At 39.4% G+C, this 26,536-nt stretch overlaps 1 protein-coding gene across 3 annotated transcripts in view; it reads left to right on the top strand.

Annotated features, from left to right (window-relative positions):
- LOC5565109 overlaps positions 1-25,170 on the top strand; it is a 623,899-nt gene extending 598,729 nt beyond the window's left edge. For all 3 annotated transcript variants that reach the window (XM_021840464.1, XM_021840461.1, XM_021840462.1), the window contains 4 exons: positions 14,110-16,937; positions 16,998-17,396; positions 23,753-23,980; positions 24,134-25,170. In XM_021840464.1, the coding sequence (XP_021696156.1) occupies positions 14,110-16,937; positions 16,998-17,396; positions 23,753-23,980; positions 24,134-24,265 (3,587 nt within the window). In that variant the 3' untranslated portion in view covers positions 24,266-25,170. The remainder of the gene's footprint in view (positions 1-14,109; positions 16,938-16,997; positions 17,397-23,752; positions 23,981-24,133) is intronic.
- The last annotated feature ends 1,366 nt before the right edge of the window (positions 25,171-26,536 follow it).

The following is a 26,536-nucleotide window of genomic DNA, read 5'->3' as shown; positions in this document are numbered from 1 at the left end:
GCTTGAACGAAGCGGACGTTTCTGGGACTTTTGTGCTGCAATTTAAAGTTTCATCTTCCGACAGATGGAGCAAACTGCAATATCACCTTTTCAACGGTTTTTCCAGGAAAGGGAGTCCCTTTTTCAATAGACAAACGGTTACTTGTTGAAATGTTTGTGCTCCCTACCGACGATAGCTCCCAGGCAATATCGAACCACAGTCTGGCGCATTCATGGGCAAGTAAACCAAAACAACTTGAGATTCTTTATTGGGAAAACATTTTCTGCTTTGATGACACCAGTCAGTCAATCGTGATGTTGGTCCCTTGCAGTTAGCAGAAGGAAAGTGTGCATATTTGTTATATTGCCAGGTTACATTGTAGGGAATGCCGTTTTTTCCTACCCGGGGTTCCAACTTTGTTGACTCTGCTTTTTGCAAGTTGAAAATGATGAAACTTAGTTTCCAAAATAACAATTTATCACTAACGAGACTGCAGCATCTTTTTATATCCGGTGATTGCCGAGTATATTTTAACAGTCGCAAAGTTACCCACTTTTCTTTTACCTTTGATGGCGCTACGTCCTTTAGGACATGACCTGCGCCACAATGTAACGCCAACAAACTCGGTCCCTGGCTGCTAGCCTCCAGTTTTTGATCGCCATACACTTCCAAGCGCCTGCTCCACTTAGTCAAACCACCTAGCCTGTTTCGCCATCTTCGTCTTGTACCGGTCGGACTTGAGTTGAACACAATTTTTACAACGTGCCCCGCCCATCGTACCCTTCCAGTTTTGACGACTTTTTGAATACTGGGTTCACCGTAGAATTGTTCAAGCTCGTTTTGATTCTTCTCCTCCATATGCCATTCTCACATACTCTGCAAAATATCGTTCTAAGCACACGACGTTCAAAAACTCCCAGCTCTTGCAGGTCCTCTTCGAGCATTGTCCACGTTTAATGCCCGTAGAGGACTACCAGTTATCAACTTCTTGTACATGGTACACTTAGCACCGCCTTGAACTCATCCCCGTCGCTCATCACGCGTCTGCCAAAGCGAGCTCTATCGCGCTCGGTTCCTCCAGCTAGCAGATATTTCGTCTTCGACGTATTTACCTTCAATCCAAGTTGTTTTGCTTCACGTTTCAGACTGGTATACTGTTAAGAAACCACTTGTAACGTTCTTCCGACAATGTCCACGTCGTCAGCAAAGCAGATGAACTGGCTGGATTTATTGAAGATCGTGCCCCGCATGTTAAAGCCCGCCTGTTTCATAACATCTTCTAGCGCAATATTGAATAGGAAGCAGAAAAGACCATCGCCTTGTTGAAATTCTTTGCATGTTTCAAATGGGTCTGATAACGCACCCGATATCTTCACACAGCACTGTACACAATCCATCGTTGCTTTGATCAGTCTAGTCAGTTTCCTGGGAAAACCATTCTCGTCCATAATCTTCCATAGCTCTTCGCGATCGATGGTATCATAGGTCGCTTCGAAATCGATGACAAGGCGTAGGAACTTGATTTTCACGACACTTTTGGAGGATTTGCCGCATCTTAATTTGATCCGTTGTTGATCGCCCGTTCACGAAACTGGATTTATAACTCCTCACAAATGTGCTTGCTAGCAGCGATAGAGAGCTAAAGATGATCTGGGAAAGCACTTTAACGTTAAGAATGATGATAGCACGACAGCTCTCACATTGTAACTTGTCCCCTCATTGTATATTGGGTATATTACTCCCTCTTTCCAATCCTCCGGAAGTTGTTCTGTATCCCAGATGCTGACTCCAATACCATCTTTCCCTTCTGATTTGTTGTTCTTGAACTGTTTGAAAGCATCCTTAATAACTCCACCTATTGCGAGAATTAGCACGTCTCCCTCAACCACCGCACCGATGAATCCATTGCCTATACTGTCTACATTAGACTGGCCCAGCTCAGTATGGGAGAAAAATAAAGTCGTATGATTCCACGGGGCACCCCCCAGGATTATTTCTTGGGGTTAGAGGAAGCCTTTCTGAAAAATTCAGCTCATTTGGTCATTCCATGAGCTGGCGCATTTGAATTGAAGTTAATATGGGATTTTCAGCTCAAACATATGAGCAACAGCACATCATCTACTGTTTGGTTCAGGAAAATTGATGATCGCGTTCAATTGGACCCAGAATGTCAAAAACACTACTTGATATAATAGCGAAGAATATTGTAGAAGATTGTACCACGATCAAAATTAATAAAGTTGGTGTTTTAACCATCTGAAGTATATCATGCAATACTGCTTGTATTTCTTCAACATAGCTTGGAGGTAACCACTAAGCGTATCATAGCCACCTATGACGCTGGGCGAGCTGAGGCACATGTCGCATGCATATAAGTGACTGTACGGGAGTGCTAATCTAAGCCTAACTTTCAACAACTGAAAATGTAATGTAAATTAGATTAAATCCAGATACAACCTTCTGCAATTATGTTCATTAGGGTATCAACTAGTGTATTTGTCATTCTGGGCTTATTTGAACGCGAACAATTAGTATACGGAACGAAACAGTGACACAGGGTCAATTTTCAATATATTTGAGACGAATATCCCATACAAACTTCATAACGATTGCGCCAGCTGGTGGAGCAACTAATTGAGTTGAAAATTTGAGAGAGCGTTTTTCTTACCCTAAGGCTCATATCTAGGGGGTGCCCCGTTAAGTTTTACAACTTTTTTGTTTAAGGGCCAGTCTAGTCTACATATTTCTCCTCTGCGTCATTCAGGTGTTCATCGTTGTGCTGATTCCACCTCTCAATCGCCTCAAGTTCGTCTGTCAAGATACTTCCAGCGTATTCCGGCACATTTCGGCACGTGGAACAATACCATCAGGGTAGACAATCGTCACCGTCAAATGGAAAAAGTCGGCGACGAAACTAAAAGAAGCATCGTCATCGTCACTCAACCATTTGCCGCAGAGATCGGATCACATAGGCTGAGCGTCATGACGAACAAATACGATTCCTTAGTTACGGGAGAATCTTCGTTCGGGAGCACTGAGCCGACTTAAAATATGAATCATGTCTTGGACAGATTGAGAGCATTTTTTTGAAGAAATAAAACAACAACAAAACCACAAAACTTGTCTGGCATCGAAGAAACGATCTCTGAATCGTCAACTCCACGCGCTTACCAACAGAGCTATATTAGAATCATGCAGCCATTTCATGAAAAACCGATCTAGTGAGTCTCCGAATTCCGTTAAAATTTGCTATTTTGTTCCTTATCCGAAATAAGGATACACGTGTCTTTGGATTTTTTAATTAGGGTGACCATTTCCGAAATAGAGTGACCAGAAAAATCGCGATTTTGTTAAATTTTTCTTTCTAAAAAAATTATAACTTTTGAACCGTTCGACAGATTTTCAATCTTTTTGGACGAAATGAAAGCTAAGGATTTTGACTTTCCAGGAAAAATATAAAATTCCACAATAATTGTTTTTTAATATGAAAAAATCAATAATTTCCGTTTTTTTTTGGGTTTTGAAGGCCTCGGGACTAAAGGGGCTATTGCTGTTCTATTTTTTTTTCTTGAAAGTTCAAAAAAATTTACGTTTACTGTCAAATTTTCAGCGATGTATGTTTTTAAGTTTTTTAGACATATATTTTTGAAAATAAAAAATCAGTCATTTTTCATCGGCACACACTGTAGGTCTCAGCGCTTTAGAATTTTTTTTTTTTTAATCATAACTTTTGAACAGCTCAACCGATTTCCAATCTTTTTCTATGGAATGAAAGCTTAAGATTTCAACTTTTCAGAAAAAAATATGAAACCTTGACAAAAATATTTTTTTTACATTAAAATAAATGAAAATTTATAAAAAAAAACTAGAAATTTGTTAAATTTTTCATGTAATTTTTTTTTCAGGTTTTTTAATTTTGTTTGGGAAGATGAAATCTTAAGCTTTCATTCCATAAAAAAAGATTGGAAATCGGTTGAGCTGTTCAAAAGTTATGATTTTTTTCAAATAACAAAATTAATACGTTGAGACCTACAGGGGATAGGCAAAATGATTGAGATAGGCAAAATTTTGCCCAAATTCAAATGCTTATAACCTTATGAAAAATGGATGAAATTGGATGCATCAGGAAGCAGTCGACGGCAAATTTGGTCCAGTTGTAGGACCTTCCTTGGCCATGCATTTTGTCCATTGATTTTCTGAGGTCATGTCCAAATGTCATTTTTTCAGTCGCTTGTATTTTTGTGCGGTGTAAAGTTAGATAGATGTTTGCAATTTTCTTAGAAACTAGAACTAATAGGAAGTTGAATGCCACCGGACGCATTAAGATTGGTTGGAAATCTTCAGAAATATGACCATTTCCGTAAAACTGGTTCTGGAAAGCAAACATGACTGGTATTTCCAATCATGTAAATATTATCCGGAGCTATATCCAAGCGGACACCAAGCTTACAAATGATGTTTCCTGCAGCGTATTTAGAGCCATTAGGTGCACAGACCACTCTATAGAAGGTTCCAGGTGCCCTGGGGAAGTGGTCAATTAGGAACATATCTGGAACCATATCAATATGGGCTTCATACTTCATGATTTTCAAAGGTTATGCTTTCCGAAGCATTTCCAGCATCACCGGCTGCCATGACCACATTTTTGACAAATTGGAGTTAATACCATGGCGAGTCATCAAATTACAAATACTTTCGATCAACTTAATCATCAATCAATCAGTCAATCAATTAATCAATCAGTAAGTTGATCGAAAGTATTTGTCATTTGATGACTCTCCATGGTATAAACTCCAATTTGTAAAAAATGTCGAATGTGACTGTTTTGCAGTTATGGCAGTACTTCGTCTTAACAATATGAATCCTCAAACGATTGGAATGAGAGTGCAATGGAATGAGAGGATGTTTTGCTTGTACTCTTTTTCTCTTGCTTCTGCGCTCATCCTTACTCACACTTTAGAAGAACTCTTGAGAGACTTGTTTGAACAATCTGGTCTCACGGAGTTGTGATGGCACTCTTTTTTTTTTAAGAAATTTTCCTCCATTCTGTCGCTCATTTTTTGTTGCCTCTCTGCTTAGTATTTTTGCGCTACATCACAAAAAGTCAAAGACATCGCGCTACTTTGAAGCATGCTATCGAACTTTGGTGATGTTCAGGATTATTATCGAGCTTATTAAAATTCAAGCCATGTTCAAAAAATGGATCAAAAAATTGGATTCTCAATTTAAGATAGCATTCTTTACTCGACTTACTTTCAAATTACTCTCAATTCACTCTCGAATTACTCTCGATTAACTTTCAATCTCAGTATCTTATTACACGTAGCTTATAACTCAGTATCAGTAGTGTTCATTACCCTCCCGCCAAAAACAGAGTATTCCAAAATTACATTTTACGCCTTCCAAACCCACACTGGATTCCTTCTCTAAAAAGTTTATAATTTACTTGAGGTTTACTCGTATTCAACCTAGTCTCGATGTACCTTAGACTTAGACAGAGATTAGTTCAGAGTAGGCACATCAAGAGCATATGTGCCTACTCTGAACTAATTTTTCAATAATTTTGTGCTGTTAATGTGGCACACTCTTTAATGTACATATTTTTACGGCCTCATAATTCACTTTCCTCTCAATCGCATAGTAAAATTCAGTGATTGGAAAGTGGTGAACATGTCTACTAAACCAGAACAAAATCAAAACAAAATGCTCGTAAGCATAACAGTGCTGATTTACTGGCATCTGTGCTGATTTACTGGCATCTGTCGTTGCTCGCGCCCGAATCAACCGCTTCGGAAGATTTTAAACTAACCAGATAGCAGATACACCTGGTTTCTCTTAAAGCACGATTAACCACCCATTTACCACCCATCAATGAAGGTAAACAACATCCAGCAGCGCTGATGTCGACTGCAACCCGAACCAGCTGATAATGACAGTTGTCGTTCGCTCACGTCAACTAGACGGCACTCAGCAGGGGTGTTCACCGAATGACAGAGTGAGTCGCTCACAAGTGACGGATGGAAATCAAACGGACTTCAAGCACTCTCATCAAATGTTGAGGCGCCGCAGTGCCTCAAGCGGGAATTTCTTTCTTCGCAAAAAATAACACTTTATTTTACTTCACTTATACAGCACACTTCACTTGAGCTTTACCCAGCTCTATTCTATTTCTCTACTCACTACTTGACCGTTCGCCGGGTCAAATTATACTGTTCCCTTAAACGACGTTTCCACTCGCTTTACAGACCCTTCCCAAAGTATCGAGAACATTTCATTCTTCTCCAGATTGGAACATTCTAGATAATTCGGGAATCTGGGTGCACTGCCGCTTACGCTGTCACAATCCATTGTGCGCGATGACGGTTGTGATGTCGACGTTGAGCTCCATTTGACGGCGGTTACGTGCGCGCACGTCACTCATGAGTAATTGTTGACATCAGTCAGTGACCGCGCACTGCTGCTGGCTTCGGGTGGGTTGGATGCTGGTAGTGATGATGTTGCTTTCGCATTTGACGTTTCTTCTCACGCTGTTTTCTGTTGGGGACACAACTGGTAGTTTACTGTCGATTTGAAGAGTATACAATTGATTTGTCTGTCTAAACCATAATAAATCACATCTTGTGCTGGTCACTAACGCTTAAATGTTTGAGAACTTCTTCCGATTTCTTTTGGTACGTTCTTCCGAACAGGCGGGTGCGAACTTACTCACACCAAGCCTGTTCCCGAGTCTACCATGTTTGTTTTGCGTTGCTTTACACACGTGAGGTGCTTCGTGATGCTGTGGTCAATTGCATGCCACTCTTCATTCACTTTCAATTCACTACAAATGCATTCTCGATTGGTTGTGACACGCTCATTGCAGACTCTCACTCTACTTATATTTCATTTACACCTCCAACGCTTTAAGACAGGTAGTTAAGTTTGTATTTCCGAGATGGTGAATGATATTTAAATAAATTTAAAATTATTGAAAGCATACTGAAGGGCTTTTCAAAACATACTCTCCAATGTTATATACATATTGCCTTATTTTTTTTTTTCAACTCACTAACGAATCACACCTTATTTAATCAGAGCCATATTCTTCATATCCATGACTCACCTTTCAGAGACAATAAATTTCAGCTAACTTTCCTGTCTCTCTAACAACCTTTTCGACTAACTTTTTCATCTTCTTCTTTTCTGGCGTTACGTCCCCACTGGGACAGAGCCTGCTTCTCAGCTTAGTGTTCTTATGAGCACTTCCACAGTTATTAACTGAGAGCTTACTATGCCAATGACCATTTTTGCATGCGTATATCGTGTGGCAGGTACGAAGATACTCTATGTCCTGGGAAGTCGAGAAAATTTCCAACCCGAAAAGATCCTCGACCGGTGGGATTCGAACCCACGCCCCTCAGCTTGGTCTTGCTGAATAGCTGCGCGTTTACCGCTACTGCTATTTGGGCCCCTAACTTTTTATTTTCCTCTAATTAACTTTCGACTCATTCTCTACTCTACTTCCTTTTCAATTACTCTTTAGCTCAATTCACTCCTGCATCAGTTTTCACTCACCAAAACGGCTCATTAAGTGTTCCAATCCAAATCACTCACTTTAGTGATTCGGATCTTTGAACGATTCAGTGGCTCCTGCGGCTTGCAAAGAAAGAGCAAACTAAACTAAACGAGCGTAAAAAAAATCGCTTCATTCCCCTTTTCATTCCCCACTCTCGCCAAAAGGGAGCCACAGATTACTCGTTCTTTTGAGTGATCCGGATCTTTTGAACGGCTTCGATTCTTTTTGCTCATCTCTACTCAATTAGGGCGTATGTGAAGTGATTGTATCTCTGCGTCGATTTTCTTTTCTGCAAATTACACGGCCTTGGTGACTGTTTTCAACTGCTTTTTATGTTTAAGTAGAAAATTATAATCGTCCTTCGTTATGCAGCATCGTAAAATGTTTCTAAAATCGATTAAGTTTCGTGTACTAAGCCAAAGAGAAAATCGACGATGAGAAATCGATCACTGCAGATACGCCTTGTCTGATACTCAATGCGCGAATTTATTCTCACCATTGATTTATTTTTCAATAATCTGCGTGTGGTTGATAACGCAAAGCTAAAATGCGTAAATGGCGCTTTTCTAGAACAGGGATTAGTGCATCTTAATCAACATTTTTATTGATAACTTTGGAAGAAAAATCACCACAATTAATAAAATAACAAGATTTTTGCAATTTAAGGCACATACCTAATCTCATTTTGATCGCCAATTGAAAATTGGAACTAATTCGAAAGTATGCTAAGAATGAATGGATCATTAAAGGTAGTTTTTGTCAGTGCTCAGCTGATCAAAACATAGACGCCACTGTATATGGGATTTAACATTGTGACAGCATTGCTGTTCTGTCAAACACACAAGGCTACTGTGACGCTATCTATGCTTTTGATAGCGGCCGTTTTGGTTATTTTAATGATCCATTGAGAGTAAGTCAAAAATAAGTCGAGATGAAGTGAACCACGAGTGAGTCCTTAAAAAATCTAGAATAAGTAAGATAAATCGTCCGTAATTTTGAAAACAAATTAAATCCATAGTGGTTTGAAACAGTGCTGGCAGACACACACTCAAATCTCAATCAATGAGCTCTCCAGCGAGAGAAAACTCGTTAGAGATTTGCTTCGAAAATGTCATGCTTGAGTTTTTCGTGCAAAAACACTCAATCACAGTTAAGCCGTCAAAAATAATTCAGTCATAAAGCTCGTCAAAAACTCGGAAAATCGAATGTTGTTGTTTATGTTAGAAAGGAAAGGAAACCATTGCTTTGTGTGAGTAAACAGTGGAAATACGAGACAATTGGTCATACAGATGAGCCAACTCATTAATGATTTTTTGACTGATGAGTAACGTGATTGACACAACTCACGCAGGAAAAAATTCAATCGTGAGTTATGAGAATAGGGTCCTGAAGCCCTGTTCCAATTTTGATGCCAAACGCTTAAGTTTAGGCCAAAAACACATGTTTACTCAATTTTCTAATGTTTTCCGTTGGTTTAAGCCCAAAAAACATTGTTTTAGATTTTGTCACATCCTTTGGCTTAAACTCAAATTTTGGGTGTATTTTGTTTTCCGTGTCCCTTACGAAATGTCAGATAGGAACAACCCCAGTGGTCGAACTAAAACCCCTGTGGTGTTTTTGTCGACTAAGCGAACGTCAAACATGATCAAAAGTGTCAAGGTTCATTTAAGGACCAAATTTTTAAATTAAAGTTTAACCCATTAACGCCCGAATTATTTCACATTTATAGTAATCACCTGATTCTTTCTGGAGTATCGCATTATGATAAGAGAATACTTAAACCGTCATTTAAATGGAAATCTACGGTCACATTTTGTCACAGTACACAGTGGGTCATATGTACGCAAAATATTGAAAAAAATTAAAATACTTGATTATTTTTGCAAATGTTTGAAGGTAGTATGGTGCATTAAAAAGTGACAAGATATTATGACAAACATTATGTAAACGGTAAGAACATGATACCATAAGTATAAATAACAAAACGAGGCTTAATTGAAAACTACACCACAAAATGATGCTGAATGTGACACGCGTACGAAACACACACACACGATCACATACACGTACATGCACAACACAAACTCGTTTGTACATACAAACATGCATACATTCATACACATATAGCCGCAGTAGTTGCATTTTCCTCCTTTATTTTACGCCAGGCTCGTTTGTATCAAATGGTTACGGGGTACACACTTATACAAATTTCCACGAATATGATATTTTTTGTCGTAATAAAAATCACTCAGGATTTAGCGGGATTCCCAACAATTACATATTGTTTCTACAGAAATCCTGAAGGCTTCGCACAGAATTCCAACAGGATTCCCTCAGGATTCTTGAAGAATATCACAAAATCCACAATGCATTAATTCCAGGATGCTCATGAAAAAACACACTGAATTCTCATTATGTTGATAATTCCCGCAGTATTTCTACACAATACCCAAATAATTCTTACAATTGACTCTTACCAATAAGACCAATCCAAATTCCCAAAGTATTTCTACGTGATTCTCTCAGGAATACTAACTGTTTGCCATATAACTATAAGACAAGATTTCAACAGGGCCATCACAAGAATCTCAGCATTCTCGTTAGATTCCCAATGTTTTTGCTCACTATTTTCGCAATTTTTTTTTACAAAATTTGCACAGACTTTCAACATAACTCCAACAGGATTCCCTCAGTATATCCTTGGGTTACCATTTAACAATTCCCACTGGAATGCCAGAATCCTCACTGGAATACAAGCATCTACACTAGAATCCCAAAATCTACACTAGAAATCCATGATCTATGCTGAAATCCAAAGATCCACGCTGGAATTCAAGAATCTACACTGGAAACTCAAACTCTTCACTGGTATCCATCAATGAAACCCTAGGATCCACATCTGAAATCCATACTGGAATATCCCAGGATCCCCAGTGAATTTCAAAGATCTACACTGAAAATGCATTATCTTCATTGGTGTTCAAATATCAACACTGAAATCCTAAAATCCACACTGAAATCCCAGCATTCACATTGGAAACCAAGGACCCATGTTCTAATCCTGCGGTTCACACTAAAATTGCAAGGTCCATCAATCCTGAAAACCCAAGGTCCCTACTGAAATCTCAGGTTTCACATTGAATTTACACGACCCATGTTACAATCCCAGGATCTAAACTGGAATTCACGGATTCAATTCCAGGAATTTCAATATCCACAATGGAATACTAAGATTCGGAACAACAGTCCCAAGATATACACAAAAATACAACAAACCTAGTGGAATTCTAATATCCACATTAGATACCAGGGATCCACAATGCAGCAACACAATCTACACTAGAATCCTATGATCCACACTGAACACTTGGAATCAGACTGGAACACCAGGATCCACATTGTAATTCCAGGATCCACACTGGATTCCAAGAATCAACACTAAATTCCTAGAATCCACACTGGGTTTCGTAAAATCCACACTGGATTCCCAGAATCCACACTGGATTCCCAGAATCCACATTGTATTCCCAGAATTTATACTGGATTTCAAGAATCCACACTGGATTCCCAGAATCCACACTGGATTCCCAGAATCCACACGGGATTCCCAGAATCTACACTACAATCTTAGCGTCCACAATGAAACCCTACGATCCACACTATAACTCCAGGATTCACACTGGAATCCCAGGATTCCGCACTGGAAACCCTGGATCCACATTGGCATCCCAGGATATATTCTGAAATCTCAGAATTCACTCTGGAATCCCGGAATCCACACTGACTTCCGGCACAGGAACCATTCTATAATTGTTCAGGAATCTCTGATTTGCAAACCACGCTTATGGTAGTATAAGACGAGCGTGGTGATGCCGACAAGAGCTGGTGACAAAACAGAAATGTTTCATGCTGATAGCGCAACCTAGAGGAAGAAATATGAATTAAAAAACCTGACGAATTCCATCCAGAATGAGTCGAAAAAAATAAAAATCGTGCTCGATAGTCTTCGATTTGGATTAAATTTTGCATATGTTTTTGGTATGGTAGAATAAGTGTTTTCCATAGAAAAATTGATCATTTTGACTCAAGCGTAACTTTTGAAAATGGCCTATAAATTATTGCATGCAACTTATTTGCAATACTCTAACTCTGAAACTGTTGATTTAAGAGAAAAATGTTCTATGAAGAAGTTGTAGTGAACCATTTGAACTATAAGAAAAAAATATACACTGAAAAAATATTTTATTTATTTTCATAAAAAAATCGAAAATAAAATTTGAATTTTAAATTACACAAAAACTCCATTATTAATATTTTTTAAATTTTCACCATAGAATCTTGATAGTAAAAAGATGCTTGGGACAAAGTTTCATGATGGAGAAATTTTTAATAAAAAAGTTTTTCTAAGAACAACTTTTGGTCGATTTTCAAAATTTTGATTTTTGTCAAAATAAATACGTTCTGATGATACAGTAAGCATCTTGAAATGATTCCAGGCCATAATGATTATATGAATAATTTCTCTAGAAGTAGCCATTTTCGATTTGTATCGAGTTTAATGCAAAAATATTGTTTAAATATTAAAATAGGTCATTTTCATTAGTTTTTCGTGATTCACGATCAAGAAAAATAAGTAAGTGGAATGAAATACGGTCTTTACTCTCGAAAACGTACTATTATTAATGGAGAAACGCGAATAACTTATGTAAATGGCCTATTTTAATATTTAAACAATATTTTTTGCATTAAACTCGATTTAATTCGAAAATGGCTACATCTAGAGAAATTATTCATACAATCATTATGGCTTAGAATCATTTCAAGATACTTACTGTATCATCAAAACGAATTTATTTCGACAAAAAATCAAAATTTTGAAAATCGACCAAAAGTTGTTCTTAGAAAAAAATTTTTATTAAAAATTTCTCCATCATGAAACTTTGTCCCAAGCATCTTTTTACTATCAAGATTCTATGGTGAAAATTTAAAAAAATTTCAAAATGGGGTTTTTGTGTAATTTAAAATTTAAGTTTTATATTTGATTTTTCTATGAAAATAAACAAAATATTTTTCAGTGTATATTTTTTTCTTATAGTCCAAATGGTTCTCTACAACTTCTTCATAGAACATTTTTCTCTGAAATCAACAGTTTCGGAGTTAGAATTTTTCAAATAAGATGCAAACAATAATTTATAGGCCATTTTCAAAAGTTTCGCTTGAGTCAAAATGATCAATTTTTCTATGGAAAACACTTATTCTACCATACCAAAAATATGTGAAAAAATTTAATCCAAATCGAAGATGGTCGAGTTCTGTGACTGACCGATTTGACATGGAATCCGTCACCTATCATTAGACTGCCCATAATGTCTTTCACAACTTTGTCAAAGATACCAACCATCCATTTTGTCTAAAAAATTAACTGTATTCAGAAATGTTACTGATCTCAAAATAGATCACTGGGCGTTCGAGGCATCTGATCTCAAAATAGATCACTGGGCGTTAATGGGTTAAACATGATATAGCCATTATTTGAGCAGGAAAAATTGCTAAAGTAGTTACAGTAACATGCTTTTTCATGTTATTAAATAAAAACAAGATTTCATTAAAAATTTTAGGACCCAATTTGAGCTTCTCACAACACTGGTTCGAAACTGTTAGAGTGCGATTAGAAGTCCAAAGATTAGAGAGTATGTTTCTATCGACTGAATCTCGACTCACTTTCGACTTTCTTTCGATTTCATTTTGTAACATTCTCCGTGTGAATAACAATTGAGATTAAGATGGGGTCTATGACTAATTTTAAACCAAGACCAATGGTTGTTGAATGATAGTAACTGGGGATCATCCAAAAATGACGTCCATCATTAGGGGGAGGGGGGGGTCTACGAAAGTGTGACAGTACGTGTAGAAGGTATTGGAAAAAGCGTGACAGAGGGGGGAGGGGGGGTCTAGAAATCTCAAAAAACGATGGACGTCATATTTGAATCGTCCCCTGCAGGAAAGGAGTAAATGTGTCCGAAGAAATTAATAGAGAGAGTGAAGAAAATCTAAAAATGATTTCAGAAATTAGCTCTGGTAGAACTCCTTAGGCCTTGTGTATGATAATCAAAAGAAGTTTTGTTTGAATACGTTTCTTAGGGAAGGATTTTGAAAAATTTATAGAAGATATTCAAGCAAAATCGTTGAGGAACTTTCCATTGATAAAAATGTATTACTAATTATAAATAATATGAAACAAGAAACTACTTGGCGCTCGTGCTGTCCCTCTACATTATTTGTCATTATCTCCTCAACAGCTTACTCTTCTCTATTCTAAAACTTACTGTTAATTACTTACTCAGTGTACCCTACTATAGAAACGAAATCTTGTCTGCGAATGCAAAACGTCGGTCTTGAATGATGGATAGACAGGTGCAGTAATCACCGCCAAATGCCTCTCCATCCAACTGTCAGCCCCCCTAGAGACACATCTCCTTTGATTGATTGCCCGCTTAACTTTCAAGCTTCGACCTTGAACCAGTTATTCTAATCTCTGTCTCTCTCTCTCTCTCTCTCTTCTCCACCGTTCCAGATCTGTCACCATGGAGTGTTCGTCGCCGAACCGGTCCACTTCGGCGCAGCTTCAGCGAACGCTCCTCGCCACCACGCGTCACCTCTTTCAACGGTACCAGCGATCTCCAGCAGCGACAGAAGTCGAACTTTCTCGACACGATGGCACTGCGAGGGAAGCACACTCGAGCAGACGCTAGGGCAGTATTTGACGAAGAAACACTGTCTTCATCGTCGTACAGCTCGTCCACCGGGAGCTCAAGTGGGACTCTAACCAACGGAAGGATGCGGCCACGAGTCCCTCCGCCACCACCGCCTCCAGCCAGTTCAACTGGATCATCCTCCCCGGACCAGCAATCAATTATCAGCAGTGAAACCGAGACTCTAGCAAAAAACGGAAACAAGTCCTCCGATCAAGATGACTCCAATGTGTACGAGGATTTTTGCTTTGACCTGAGCTCCGGATCGGAACGAAGCAGCGGACGGAGCTCAACCGCCTCGAGGACCGTAGTTCAGGTTTCAACCCCTATCCCGACCACCTTCAGTAAGGATGCCGTCCACCGACTGGAGATTCGCCATGAGGACGAAGACAGCAGCTACGAATCGATGGGCCAGAAGAAGACCTCAATCATGATCACCGGAGACGATTGCTACTCCACGGTCAACGTGGACGACGACAACGAGACACCTCTGTACCAATCATCCGTAGTCGTTAACGACGTGTTTCTCTCACCCGGCATCCTTCAAACGTCATTCAACACGGTTACGATCAGCGTCAACTCGCCAACATCCACCCTCCAACACCCTCGCAACAAGCGATCCGATCAGGACGAACTGATCTCCATCAACAACCAAAAGAACACCTTTCTCAACGGGTCCAACTCGACCTCAATCATCCCGATCGGTGGATCCACATCCGTAACGGTTATGACCCCACCCGAAACATCCGAACCAACGACTCCCATCAAGTCCACCGGCAAAACCCTCATCAGCCTAGACTTTGATCGAAAAATGTCCAGCATGCGCGACTCCACCGGCCCGGAAAGCTCCGTCGACGACGAACCAGAGACCCAACCATCATCACCAGCTTCGATCCCATCCAACGCAAAAGACACGATTTCGATAGTTCCTAACGAAGAAAATTCCAAAGATAGTAGCGATAGTTTCGAGATGCTCCTGCGTAATCCGGTCGAAGCGGTCAAGCGCAATCTGGTCCCACATTTCTGCGGTAAAGTCAAGGAGAGCCAAGGGGGTGATGTTGTTTCGGCTGATGGGATGAATGGCGATGGGGCGGTTGTAGTTCGCCGACAGAAGAATCCCGATGTACATTTGAAGGCCCAGCGGAATAGTTTTATAGCGAAGCTGCTGGAAGATCCGATGCTGGGCCATTTGGCTGAAGGGCTGGACTATGAACTGGTGGCCAAGCTGATAGAGAACTCGTTACTGCGGTTGAAGGAAAGTCGAAACCAACTGGACATGAGCGGAACCAAAGACCAGGATGATGTGTCGAAGATGATCGAGGAGTCATTGATGATGATACAGGAGGAGCGAAGCAAATTGGAGGCCAAGAAGGTGGAGAAGGACAGCAAACGAAGTAGTATCAGTTCGGGGAACAGTTATGGATCGGCGGCGTATGAATTGATGGAATTCGATGCAACTGGGGATTTGAGTGATTGCTATCAGAGCTGTTCGAGTGATCTGACTGTGGATGATGATGCAAATTCGTCGCGGAGTAAGTTCTACCAGATGCTGGTGGACGCTACGCTAAGCGAGATCGAGATTAGTACGGCAAATGATGATGATCATCATTACGAATCTATTAGGTTGAACAGCGATCCGATATACGAGGAAATCAGTGATATCCCTCCTCCTCTACCGTTGACGGCTCCACCGATGGTCGACGATATTGATCGTGAAAAGCGGAACGCGCGATCGATCTTCGAAGGAGCATCCAAGTACGACATCCTATCGTATCTGGTCGACGCTAAAGAGCGTGGAATCGCTCAAGAGGAGGCGTACAGCTTCCAATTCGGTAACGCCAGTGACATCATCCTAGAAGAGGAAGAAGACGAGAACATCACCGATCTACGGCATCATCAGCGACAGATCTCCGATATCAGCAGCCGTCTGTCGCACATCTCCAACATCAGCGACTCCAGTGAAGACACCTCGCTCCTATCGACGAATCTCGCCCAGCGCAAGGCTTCCGAGATTGAGCGGAACGATTCCGGAGTGGGATCGGAAACGAGTAAGACCTCACGCAGTAAGTGGCAGCACCCTTCGTCCTCCCTCATGGACAAGATCAGTCCGATTCACCTCTGCGAAGACTGCGACGGCCCGGTAGAAACTCAGATCACCGAATCCGGAGTCATGTATGCTCCCCTCGTATGCAGGAAGTGCGGTAAGAAGCGAGCCGAGCGTAAGGAGATCATCACCGAAATAGTCGAAACGGAGGAGAAGTACGGACGCGATCTGCAGATCATCCTGGAGGAGTTCTACCAGCCGATGCTGGTGGCTGGACTGCTGAACCAAGACCAACTCTCTGCAATCTTTTTGAACGTGGAAGAATTGCTCGAGAACAATCAATTTCTGGCGGAGCGGATGCGAGACGCACTGGACATCGCTACGGAACAGGGCGACGAAGATCTACTGACGGTCAACGTGGGGAAGGTGTTTCTGGAAGCTGCCCCGATGCTGCACGCTTTTGAGAGTTACTGCGTGCGGCAAGGAGGAGCCAGCTTGCTGTTGGCTAACCTTGAGAAGGAGAAGGAGTTGTTGAGGATCTTTCTGAGGGTGTCGCAGATGGAGAACGCCGTGTTGAGACGGATGAATCTGAACTCGTTTTTGATGGTAAGTATGATCGATATGAAGAGCGGGTGATGAAGGAATTTCACACGATTCTTGTTTTAGGTCCCCGTTCAACGAGTCACGAAGTATCCCCTTTTGCTTGCCCGACTGTACAAAGTAACACCGACGCATCTGGAAGGTAAAGAACAGCTGAAACAGGCGCAGGAAAAGATCGAACTGCATCTGAATCACATGAATCGGGAAGCCAAGGACGTTCCGACGAAACTCTGGCGAAGGATCTCGTCATCCAATCCGGGAGGTCGACGGTTATCTTGTGAACTCGATATGATCAACATCAAGTTGAGGAAGATGGCAATAGATGTTCTGGAGTGGAATACGGAAGAGGTTCGATTCGCCATCGAGGGAAGGCTACTGTTCACGCAGCCGAACGATGGAAACTGGAAGAAGAGCCGTACCATCAAGCTGACCTCGATCAACGCTCTGCTGGTGACCAATGGAAAGGTATGTCTATAGCTATACAGTCAACTCTTCATAACTTGATAATGAAGGGACCATCGAATTAGGGAGGTATCGAGTTATAGAGTACAAAATCAGTGCAATCGCAATCCAAGGACCATCGAGTTATCCATGAGAAACAACTTTTACTGTGGTTCTCTAACTCGACATCGATAAACGGAATATCGAGTAAGGAAGAGTTGACTTTAGAATAAAAATTTAAAACTGTTGGATTCGGTAACGGAAACTTTTGTTTTCAGCTGTGCAGTTTTTCTAGAATGCGTTGATTTTATTCAATCATCGCCGACGTTTCAGACCTTGGATCGGACCTTCTTCAGGACTCGATATCAATATTGATTAATAGCGAGCATTGAAGAAGATCAGATCCAAGGACCGAAACGTTGGAAATGATTGAATAAATTCAACGCTTTTTAAAAAGACTGCAAAGCCGAAAACAAAAGTTACCATTGTCAAAAATTTTAAAGATTTTCTGCATTTCTGGTGCCAATTGTAACAATAAAAAAAATCTGTTATTCGTTGACTCCTGATTTTCAGATTCTCCTTATCTCTATTTATTCCAATTTTTCAATTTTCTTATTGTTTTTTCTGATTGTTTCATTTCTGCGCTTCTTGTATTCATGGTTTTCTGGATTTCCTCGATTTTGATTTTTAAATAAATCCAACTAAAAATCCACATCCAATCCAATCCCAACATCCAATCCAAATCCAATCCAATCCACTCCAATCCATCCAAATCCAATCCAAATCCAAACTAAATCCAATCCAAATCCAATCAAAAATCCAATCCAAATCCACATCCAAATCCAATCCAATCCAATCCAAATCCAATCCAAAATCCATCCAAATCCAATCCAAATCCAATCCAAATCCAATCCAATCCAATCCAAATCCAAATCCAAATCCAATCCAAATCCATTCAATCCAAAAATCCAATCCAAATCCAATCCAATCCAATCCAAAATCCAATCCAAATTCAAATCCAAATCCAAAATCCAATCCAAATCCAATCCAAATCCAATCCAAATCCAATCCAAATCCAATCCAAATCCAATCCAAATCCAATCCAAATCCAATCCAAATCCAATCCAAATCCAATCCAAATCCAATCCAAATCCAATCCAAATCCAATCCAAATCCAATCCAATCCAATTCCCAATCCAAATCCAATCCAAATCCAATCCAAATCCAATCCAAATCCAATCCAAATCCAATCCAAATCAATCCAAATCCAATCCAAATCCAATCCAAATCCAATCCAAATTCCCAATCCAAATCCAATCCAAATCCAATCCAAATCCAATCCAAATCCAATCCAAATCCAATCCAAATCCCAATCCAAATCCAATCCAAATCCAATCCAAATCCAATCCAAATCCAATCCAAATCCAATCCAAAATCCAATCCAAATCCAATCCAAATCCAATCCAAATCCAATCCAAAATCCAATCCAAATCCAATCCAAATCCAATCCAAATCCAAATCCAATCCAAATCCAATCCAAATCCAATCCAAAATCCAATCCAAATCCAATCCAAATCCAATCCAAATCCAATCCAAATCCAATCCAAATCCAATCCAAATCCAATCCAAATTGCCAATCCAAAATTCCAATCCAGAATCCAATCCAAATCCATCCAAAATCCAATCCAAATCCAATCCAAATCCAATCCCAAATCCCAATCCAAATCCATATCCAAATCCAATCCAAATCCACATCCAAATCCCAATCCAAATCCAATCCAAATCCAATCCAAATCGCAATCCAAATCCATCCAAATCCAATCCAAATCCAATCCCCAAATCCAAGTCCAAATCCAATCCAAATCCATCCAATCCAAATCCAAATTCCACCAATCCAATTCCAAATCCAATCCAAAATCCAATCCAAATCCAATTCCAAATCCAATCCAGAATCCATTCCAAATCCATCCAAATCCAATCCAATCCAATCCAAATCCAATCCAAATCCAATCAAAATCCAATCCAAATCCAATCCAAATCCAGTCCAACCAATCCAAATCCAATCAAATCCAATCCAAATCCAATCCAATCCAATCCAAATCCAATCCAAATCCAATCCAAATCCAATCCAAATCCAATCCAAATCCAATCCAAATCCAATCCAAATCCAATCCAAATCCAATCCAAATCCAATCCAAATCCAATCCAAATCCAATCCAAATCCAATCCAAAATCCAATCCAAATCCAATCCAATCCAATCCAAATCCAATCCAAATCCAATCCAAATCCAATCCAAATCCAATCCAAATCCAAATCCAAATCCAATCCAAATCCAATCCCAAATCCAATCCAAATCCAAATCCAATCAAATCCAATCCAAATTCCAATCCAAATCCAATCCAAATCCAATCCAAATCCAATCCAAATCCAAATCCAAATCCAATCCAAATCCAATCCCAAACCAATCCAAATCCAATCCAAATCCAATCCAAATCCAATCCAAATCCAATCCAAATCCAATCCAAATCCAATCCAAATCCAATCCAAATCCAATCCAAATCCAATCCAAATCCAATCCAAATCCAATCCAAATCCAATCCAAATCCAATCCAAATCCAATCCAAATCCAATCCAAATCCAATCCAAATCCAATCCAAATCCAATCCAAATCCAATCCAAATCCAATCCAAATCCAATCCAAATCCAATCCAAATCCAATCCAAATCCAATCCAAATCCAATCCAAATCCAATCCAATCCAATCCAAATCCAATCCAATCCAATCCAATCCAAATCCAATCCAAATCCAATCCAAATCCAATCCAAATCCAATCCAAATCCAATCCAAATCCAATCCAAATCCAATCCAAATCCAATCCAAATCCAATCCAAATCCAATCCAAATCCAATCCAAATCCAATCCAAATCCAATCCAAATCCAATCCAAATCCAATCCAAATCCAATCCAAATCCAATCCAAATCCAATCCAAATCCAATCCAATCCAATCCAATCCAAATCCAATCCAAATCCAAATCCATCAAATCCAATCCAAATCCAATCCAAATCCAATCCAAATCCAATCCAAATCCAATCCAAATCCAATCCAAATCCAATCCAAATCCAATCCAAATCCAATCCAAATCCAATCAAATCCAATCCAAATCCAATCCAAATCCAATCCAAATCCAATCCAAATCCAATCCAAATCCAATCCAAATCCAATCCAAATCCAATCCAAATCCAATCCAAATCCAATCCAAATCCAATCCAAATCCAATCCAAATCCAATCCAAATCCAATCCAAATCCAATCCAAATCCAATCCAAATCCAATCCAAATCCAATCCAAATCCAATCCAAATCCAATCCAAATCCAATCCAATCCAATCCAAATCCAATCCAAATCCAATCCAAATCCAATCCAAATCCAATCCAAATCCAATCCAAATCCAATCCAAATCCAATCCAAATCCAATCCAATCCAATCCAAATCCAATCCAAATCCAATCCAAATCCAATCCAAATCCAATCCAAATCCAATCCAAATCCAATCCAAATCCAATCCAAATCCAATCCAAATCCAATCCAAATCCAATCCAAATCCAATCCAAATCCAATCCAAATCCAATCCAAATCCAATCCAAATCCAATCCAAATCCAATCCAAATCCAATCCAAATCCAATCCAAATCCAATCCAAATCCAATCCAAATCCAATCCAAATCCAATCCAAATCCAATCCAAATCCAATCCAAATCCAATCCAAATCCAATCCAAATCCAATCCAAATCCAATCCAAATCCAATCCAAATCCAATCCAAATCCAATCCAAATCCAATCCAAATCCAATCCAAATCCAATCCAAATCCAATCCAAATCCAATCCAAATCCAATCCAAATCCAATCCAATCCAAATCCAATCCAAATCCAATCCAAATCCAATCCAAATCCAATCCAAATCCAATCCAAATCCAATCCAAATCCAATCCAAATCCAATCCAAATCCAATCCAAATCCAATCCAAATCCAATCCAAATCCAATCCAAATCCAATCCAAATCCAATCCAAATCCAATCCAAATCCAATCCAAATCCAATCCAAATCCAATCCAAATCCAATCCAAATCCAATCCAAATCCAATCCAAATCCAATCCAAATCCAATCCAAATCCAATCCAAATCCAATCCAAATCCAATCCAAATCCAATCCAAATCCAATCCAAATCCAATCCAAATCCAATCCAAATCCAATCCAAATCCAATCCAAATCCAATCCAAATCCAATCCAAATCCAATCCAAATCCAATCCAAATCCAATCCAAATCCAATCCAAATCCAATCCAAATCCAATCCAAATCCAATCCAAATCCAATCCAAATCCAATCCAAATCCAATCCAAATCCAATCCAAATCCAATCCAAATCCAATCCAAATCCAATCCAAATCCAATCCAATCCAATCCAATCCAAATCCAATCCAAATCCAATCCAAATCCAATCCAAATCCAATCCAAATCCAATCCAAATCCAATCCAAATCCAATCCAAATCCAATCCAAATCCAATCCAAATCCAATCCAAATCCAATCCAAATCCAATCCAAATCCAATCCAAATCCAATCCAAATCCAATCCAAATCCAATCCAAATCCAATCCAAATCCAATCCAAATCCAATCCAAATCCAATCCAAATCCAATCCAAATCCAATCCAAATCCAATCCAAATCCAATCCAAATCCAATCCAAATCCAATCCAAATCCAATCCAAATCCAATCCAAATCCAATCCAAATCCAATCCAAATCCAATCCAAATCCAATCCAAATCCAATCCAAATCCAATCCAAATCCAATCCAAATCCAATCCAAATCCAATCCAAATCCAATCCAAATCCAATCCAAATCCAATCCAAATCCAATCCAAATCAATCCAAATCCAATCCAAATCAATCCAAATCCAATCCAAATCCAATCCAAATCCAATCCAATCCAATCCAAATCAATCCAAATCCAATCCAAATCCAATCCAAATCCAATCCAAATCCAATCCAAATCCAATCCAAATCCAATCCAAATCCAATCCAAATCCAATCCAAATCCAATCCAAATCCAATCCAAATCCAATCCAAATCCAATCCAAATCCAAATCCAATCCAAATCCAATCCAAATCCAATCCAAATCCAATCCAAATCCAATCCCAAATCCAATCCAAATCCAATCCAAATCCAATCAATCCAAATCCAATCCAAATCCAATCCAAATCCAATCCAAATCCAATCCAAATCCAATCCAAATCCAATCCAAATCCAATCCAAATCCAATCCAAATCCAATCCAAATCCAATCCAAATCCAATCCAAATCCAATCCAAATCCAATCCAATCCAATCCAAATCCAATCCAAATCCAATCCAAATCCAATCCAATCCAATCCAATCCAATCCAAATCCAATCCAAATCCAATCCAAATCCAATCCAAATCCAATCCAAATCCAATCCAAATCCAATCCAAATCCAATCCAAATCCAATCCAAATCCAATCCAAATCCAATCCAAATCCAATCCAAATCCAATCCAAATCCAATCCAAATCCAATCCAAATCCAATCCAAATCCAATCCAAATCCAATCCAAATCCAATCCAAATCCAATCCAAATCCAATCCAAATCCAATCCAAATCCAATCCAAATCCAATCCAAATCCAATCCAAATCCAATCCAAATCCAATCCAAATCCAATCCAAATTCCAATCCAAATCCAATCCAAATCCAATCCAAATCCAATCCAAATCCAATCCAAATCCAATCCAAATCCAATCCAAATCCAATCCAAATCCAATCCCAAATCCAATCCAAATCCAATCCAAATCCAATCCAAATCCAATCCAAATCCAATCCAAATCCAATCCAAATCCAATCCAAATCCCAATCCAAATCCAATCCAAAATCCAATCCAAATCCAATCCAAATCCAATCCAAATCCAATTCCAAATCCAATCCAAATCCAATCCAATCCAATCCAAATCCAATCCAAATCCAATCCAAATCCAATCCAATCCAATCCAAATTCCAATCCAAATCCAATCCAATCCAATCCAATCCAAATCCAATCCAAATCCAATCCAAATCCAATCAAATCCAATCCAAATCCAATCCAAATCCAATCCAAATCCAATCCAAATCCAATCCAATCCAATCCAAATCCAATCCAAATCCATCCAAATCCAATCAAATCCAATCCAAATCCAATCCAAATCCAATCCAAATCCAATCCAAATCTCAATCTGTCTTCTTGTATTCTTGTCGTTTTAGTTTCCTACAGTTTGTTTTGTTGTTATTTATTAACTGAATTTCGTTCTAATTTTCACTTTATCTATGTCATTTCAGCCAAGTTCTAGCTACAAACCGGATCGAGCTTCCTCCGAGCTGCTCAACTTCCCGCGCCACACCGGCATCAGAGAAGCGTCACTCCTTCTAGTTCGCGAGAAGAATGGCCGCTACACTCTGCTGCGTGAGCCCCTCTACCTAGACCGTTGCGTTGTTTGCACCGAGAACGACTGGGAAGACTACTTCGAAGTGCAGGAAATTCTCTCAAAGGAATCGTTCATTTTCAAGGTATGTCGGTACAGTTATCCTGTATGATTGGGTACTATAATATCATTGTTCTCGATTTTTTCTCTCTCTGTATTTGCATGTCCTTACGATGCACGTGCTTGCCTAAACCTCACACGTGGTTCTTATCGCTTGTACGGGAAATCCTCGGACCAGGCTGAAGACGGTAGCAAAACCAAGCAATGGTACAGTCAGTTGCAGTACCATTCGCAGGGCATGGGAACCTGGCGAAAGCGTCGAAATGCACTGGCAAACATCATGATTAATGGAATGATGACACGAACGTAGTTATGGGGGAAGACGTCGTATCCCAAGCGTAGTGAAAATGCCTTATTCCAGAATGGACGTTTTAGAAGGGAGTCCTTACTTTGACGCACCGTCCGGAGCAACAATGGAGTAATCCCGAAAAAGAGGATAACGTAGAACGATGCTAATAAATTTCTTCCTTTTATGTCGTTTTTCCGCCACGCTATTTCACCGTATCTATCCGGCAGGTTTTTAACACTTTGTGTTTGTATGTAGCAAATGCCTGCCCATTGTGTTTAAGCCCGATAGTTAGTTCTGCCTGTCAGTATAGGTTTTGTTGCTTTTGACTCTTTGCTTGCAATGTTTTCCCAGCGTTTTATTTTCTTTGTAGATTTTATAACCTGTATTTATGATCGTTTAAACTTTAACTAGGAAGCTGATAAGATGGGCTCGTCGAAGAAAATTTAAACTATGTACAGAAAGTGTTGACTATTTTAGGATCCAAATTAAGGGAGCAAACAACAATATTTATTTAGAAAGTCTCCTTCTCAAGAATAATGAAAATCAATAAATGAGGTATCCGAAATTCGACTAGAGTAGCAAGCGACAATTAGTGAGTAGTATTTAAATTATGATTCCAATGTTTTAATGCGATGTTGTTCTTAAAAAAGCTTGTTTTCTTTGCATCAGTGAAAGTTATTTTATTTTGCAATTTTGGAAAAGTCTACGAATTGAATATACCCCACTATAAAGTATTCAGACGAGAAATATGAAATATTTGCCCTCGAACAAGAACTAGGTTTTAACTAAGTGAAATTCTTATCTAACAGAAGAAATCAAATCACGGAAACTTAGGTTTTACTAGAAGCTCTAACAATAAAGAATTGCAATCGATATGTATGTAATAAATTTATCGGAAATCAAATAAAAATCTTCAAAATGTGTAGCAATCAGACCTTCCCTAAAATGCTTCGAAATGTCCTTCACCCCTCTTAATCCCATCACATACCGTCGTACCGAGCCATGTTTAGGTAATCCGTGCTTACCAAATAAAACTAATTCGACGACGATTTTCCATCCTGTCGTTTGACAGCATTTCCCCTCGGCTGAGGTCAGAAATGCCAAGGCAATCTGCATTAATATTCATATCCATTTCCAGACCGTCCCCATCTCCGGCCCGGCCGGATTCCATTCTACTCTCACACAAAACCAACGTAGAACAGCTGAGAACAGTTTCTGCTTGGTGGATCCATATTCAAATTCACCTCTGGGGACGACAGCACACAGAGGTCCTGTTTTCAGAGAGCTGGGCATGCTCAAAAACATACTTACATGTCAAACAAATCAATGACTGCTTCTTTAAAACGTACAATTTACTCTTCGTCACTCGTCTTGCTCGAGTTTTCTTTTAAGTCTAAGAAATTGAATGTGGAAGGATTCTCTTGAAAAAGTTTGTCATTTATTTTTTCAAAATGTTAAGAACATATGAAAAATAACAATTTTAAAATCATTCTCTATGAAAAGCAAAATACAGTTAATTCTCGCTTACTCGATATTCGGTATCTCGATATTGAGTTAGAGAACCATAGTAAAAGTTGGTTTTCATGGCTAACTCGATGGTCCCTTGGATAGCAATTGCACTGATTTTGTGTTTTGTAACTCGATACCTCCTTAACTCGATGGTCCCTTCAATATCGAGTAAGGGAGAGCTAACTGTAGTGTGGCTATGCCCAAAATAGGGTATGTAATCCAAAAAAAAATGTTTCGCAACAATTGTAATGATGTAATGATTGTAAAATGATGCAAATACTTAATATTTGTCACGATTTTGATAAATCTGGACCACTGTGCTACGGTGCTTGCGATTTGATTTTTTTCTTCCACCACCGGGGGATGAATATGTTTGCACAAAACGTATGGGCAACGGGAAATTTGCCAGATTTTATTTCCCGCTCGATCCATCTCTTCCCATCATCTCTTAGGCAGGAACGCGGGAGACGGTGTGGTTACCGAAGCGGGTCAAGAATAACAATTAGCCTGAACTAGGAAACGTGGAGCTTTTTGAGAGTTAATGTATGCGTGGGTGATGGTAGAGAAGGAGATTGGCAACCTGCACAGTCATCCCGGGCATTGGAAAGTAGACGAGCTTAGAGTCAAATTTGGACATTTGACCGCTTTTCTCGAGGGGCGTACAACGTTGTGACAACCTAAAGCATAAAGACTGACATTTTGATACATTTGAATAATTTTCAAGGAAGGGGATGTTAACCTATTCAAAAGATCATAGCAAATGCTTGCTTCGTCATTACAGTA

Source organism: Aedes aegypti, chromosome 2 (assembly GCF_002204515.2).
Source record: "Aedes aegypti strain LVP_AGWG chromosome 2, AaegL5.0 Primary Assembly, whole genome shotgun sequence".
Classification (NCBI taxonomy): Eukaryota; Metazoa; Arthropoda; class Insecta; order Diptera; family Culicidae; genus Aedes; species Aedes aegypti.
Note: the sequence above shows the minus strand (reverse complement) of the source record. Positions and strands in the feature narration are given on the sequence as shown.